At 41.6% G+C, this 3740-nt stretch overlaps 1 protein-coding gene across 1 annotated transcript; it reads right to left on the bottom strand.

The window, feature by feature from the left end:
* Window positions 1-226: 226 nt before the first annotated feature.
* LOC106587549 (apolipoprotein L3) lies at window positions 227-3402 on the bottom strand. Its single transcript, XM_082965433.1, has 2 exons — window positions 2066-3402; window positions 227-1881 (listed from the first exon to the last, which is right to left on the bottom strand). Exons 1-2 carry the CDS (start codon window positions 3183-3185, stop codon window positions 1796-1798), a joined length of 1206 nt encoding a protein of 401 aa, XP_082821559.1. The 5' UTR covers window positions 3186-3402; the 3' UTR covers window positions 227-1795.
* Between the last annotated feature and the right edge of the window lie 338 nt (window positions 3403-3740).

Genomic DNA, 3740 nt, shown 5'->3' with positions numbered 1-3740 from the left:
TTTGCTCAGACAGTGTAGTAGTGTGGGCTCAAGATCTTGAGAATAAGCTCTACATGTGATGGAAGAGTGCACTGCACATGTGATGGAAGAATGCACTGCACATGTGATGGAAGAATGCACTGTGCATGCAGAGATTTGCAATTCCATTGAATTGATGATAGTTTAACCGAAATATGCCACAAGACCTAGAATTGCCTTATGTGTATCACACAAAAAAGGTTCACTGTTATAACCTAACTTTTTGATGAATTTAAGCAAAATTCCTCAAATTCCCAGGCTTTATTTTCCAGAAAATAAATGTTATTGCCGTTTCTGTCACTACTGTTATAACATTTTGATTGGTTCATAGGCAAACAATAGGCATAAATTACATTCTCAGATAGAATCATTATTTGTTGTCTTGTCATACAATTCTAAATGGGAGGAAGTGTTGATACTGTACGTACTGTAATGTAGTGGCAGTTTTTTTAGACCAGCTCTGTAATTACACCTGTAACATACATACTGGACAGTATATTAGGTACACCACCCCGTTCATGAAAATGTTTCGCTCCTACACACAGTGAGTCACGTGGCCGTGGCTTGCTATATAAAGCAGACAGACAGGCATCGAGGCATTCAGTTACTGTTTGATTGAACGTTAGAATGGACAAAATAACTGACCTAAGCGACTTTGAGCGTGGTATGATCATCGGTGCCAGGTGCGCCAGATCCAGTATCTCAGAATTGGCCGCCCTCCTGGGCTTTTCACGCACAACAGTGTCTAGGGTTTACTGAGAATGACGCGACAAACAAAAAACATCCAGTCAGCGGCAGTCCTGTGTGCGAAAACAGCTTGTTGATGAGAGAGGTCGAAGGAGAATGGCAAGAATCGTTAAAGCTAACAGGCAGGCCACAAACAGGCAAATAACGGTGCAGTGGAGTGAAGATCGGCATCTTGGAACGCACAATGATGGGTGTACTTAATAAACTGTCCGTTGAGTGTAGATCACAATGTTGGCCAAAAGCACTTAGATCTTTATGGTGTCATTTTCATTGCCTATGTGGTTAATTGATTTCTGCACAAGTTAATCTGCCAAATTAAGAATCAAAATAGTTGTATGGCTACAGTAGTCTGTTGTAAGCAGTGTTTCTGAAAACGTAATCTCTGGAGTTCTGTAATTGAACTCTGTATGGATATTTAAACATTGCTAAAGTAGAAAATAATGCACTTTCATCTGCACATATCTTAACTGAAGTGAGTAGCAATCAATAACAGCAAGACATGTCACATGAGTAGAAAACACTAGAGGGCAGTACATGCCTATACAATTCAGAAGTTGAAAAACCATGCTGAAATAACTATGTAGGCCTCTTAGATTTTCTCAACAATATGTGGATTAAACTCTTTTGAAACTTAAAAAAATTGTTACACTATATCAATGTACAGTGAAAAGTTCTAGAATCTGACGTAGAACAGCTACGTTCAGTTGGTACAACTAGTAATGTTGCAGAAAGATAGTGATTCTTTATTTTACATGTCAGAGAGGTATGTTTGTTCTATATAATATATTTAGATCTGACTATTCCACAACATGAACACCGACCATATAAAGGGGTAGTTTGAATAAAAAATGTAATAATCTTAAATACATTTCATTTAAAAAATCTGTTCTTAAGACCAGGTAACTTTAAAACCATGCACAGTAATCATTTCAAATCTACATGTTAAGCAATTAAGTCGTACAGGAAGTGATGCACAGGAAACAATGCAGTCCAAACGGCAGGTGTGTTGACTTCTTGATATTCTCCATTTCTACTTATAAATGTTCTCAGCCCATACATATGCTAACAGCAACAGCAACAACATCATGCCCGAATGCCACATCCAGTCGCAAAAACCTAGAGACAGGGATTTTTAATGGAAAAGCAATTAATTAACCAATGGCAATGCCAGCTTGGTGAAATTAAAAAACTTAGTAGAGCTTGAGTATTTTTGCTAATACATGCACATAATATCATTCAACATCTGCTGTGTACAGCATGTGACATGTTTTAGGGCAAATCAATTTAACTACTTTTGTACCTTTTTCTCTCTCCTCCATAGGCTGCCCCAGGAGTCTCGTCTCCTCCATAGGCTGCACCAGAGTTTCTATATCATCCTCAGGCTGCCCAAGAGTTTCCATCTCCTTCGCAGGCTGCTCCATGAGTCCCATCTCCACAAGCGGCTCTAGACTTTCTAACTCCTTCACAAGGTAAAATGGTTTCTCCAGGATTCGCTGACTCTTACTGAACCTCCAGATGCCTCGGCACAGTGAGTCATGGATCCTCTGACATGAGTCAATCTCTGTGCGCCACAGTGCTGCTCTGGCTCGGATGAGCTGGGATCTTTTGCTCTTGCTGCCTTTGGCGAGGCTGACACTGTCTTTACAGATAGTGACGATGTCCAGGCCAATGAATAGGGCATTTGAGGCCACGGCGCATTGCCTTAATGTCCTAGAGAGGGCGAGTGGAGTGCCTTGTGCCAACATCCCAATGTCAGATAAATCTGCAGCAAATGTTTTGCCCTCTTGGAGTCCCACCTTGCCTGCACCCATGACCACGCCTTTTCCCATTAAGGCCTCTATTGCAGAGGTATTTTTTACTATGGCATTGATCTTCTTTCCTAAACTCGCACCACCTTTGCCTATATTCTTCCCAACCACTAATGCCACCACCTTCGGCTCCAAAGGGCAAATGTTGCTGGCCACCTTCTCCAGACTACCATGGAGTCTTTGCATGTCCTCCATGAAACATTGAAAGACTCTATTGGCTTTCTTGTTTTGGTAGCTTTTAAATGCCACCTTTGTTACACCGGTGGTTAGACTGTTGACCCCACTGGTCACACCCATTCCAATCCCTGCGATGGTGAGCCCCAGTGACAGGCCAGCAGTAACAGGGGCAAGACAAAGGCCTGCGATGGTCAGAGCCCCTCCTGTTGCCCCCACTGCACTGCCTACCACACTGGAGATATAACCCCCTTTCTTCATCTTATTTAGTTTGCCAGCTCTCCTTTCCAGCTCTTTTAGACAGTCCAGCATTCTGGAGTGGCACTGACTGAACAGACCAATGAAGTGCAGGGCAGACTCCTGGAACAGGAACGTCAGTCTGAGGTGCTGGTTCATCCTAGCAGGAGAAACATATTCCACTTTTTCCATCAGAGACATTGAAACATGTAGCTGGAATCAATGAATGAATGATCAGAAATGTGTGCCCTCAGTGTTAGTAAGCTAGTATTTGCAAATGTAAGATAAAACCAAAACAGGAAAGGTTTACCTGATATCACTCAAATGGCGCAAATGGTTAAACATGGTCTGCATGGACTTTTCATTCACTTCAGTGCTGGTGTCAATCATCAAGTTGTCATTCTTCTCTCGGCAAAATGTTTTTCTAATAATGATAATAAAAAACTATTTATAAAGCACTTTTCAGCTACAGCAGAAGTTGCTATAATGTTACATAATAATATAAAGCATCTTACTGGTATGTCTGAAACCAATATTGTGTTAGATTATTTAAACTGATTTCCACTTACGTTTTTCCCAATCCCATTCTCTCACACAGCTGCTCAGAGATGTGTATGTAATTTTCCATGTACACGTGCAGCACCTCTACATTAAGGAGGCATGGGGAAAAGAAGGCTGAAGCGTCCCTCTTAAAGTGGATGAGGAGAGGACAGGTCATTCTAGCGGAGGTGATGACAGCTCGGACACTTGCTGGTT

Source organism: Salmo salar, chromosome 02, assembly GCF_965601325.2.
Source record: "Salmo salar chromosome 02, fSalSal1, whole genome shotgun sequence".
NCBI lineage: Eukaryota > Metazoa > Chordata > Actinopteri > Salmoniformes > Salmonidae > Salmo > Salmo salar.
The sequence above is the reverse complement of the archived record's forward strand: the minus strand, read 5'-3'. Positions and strand labels throughout refer to the sequence as shown.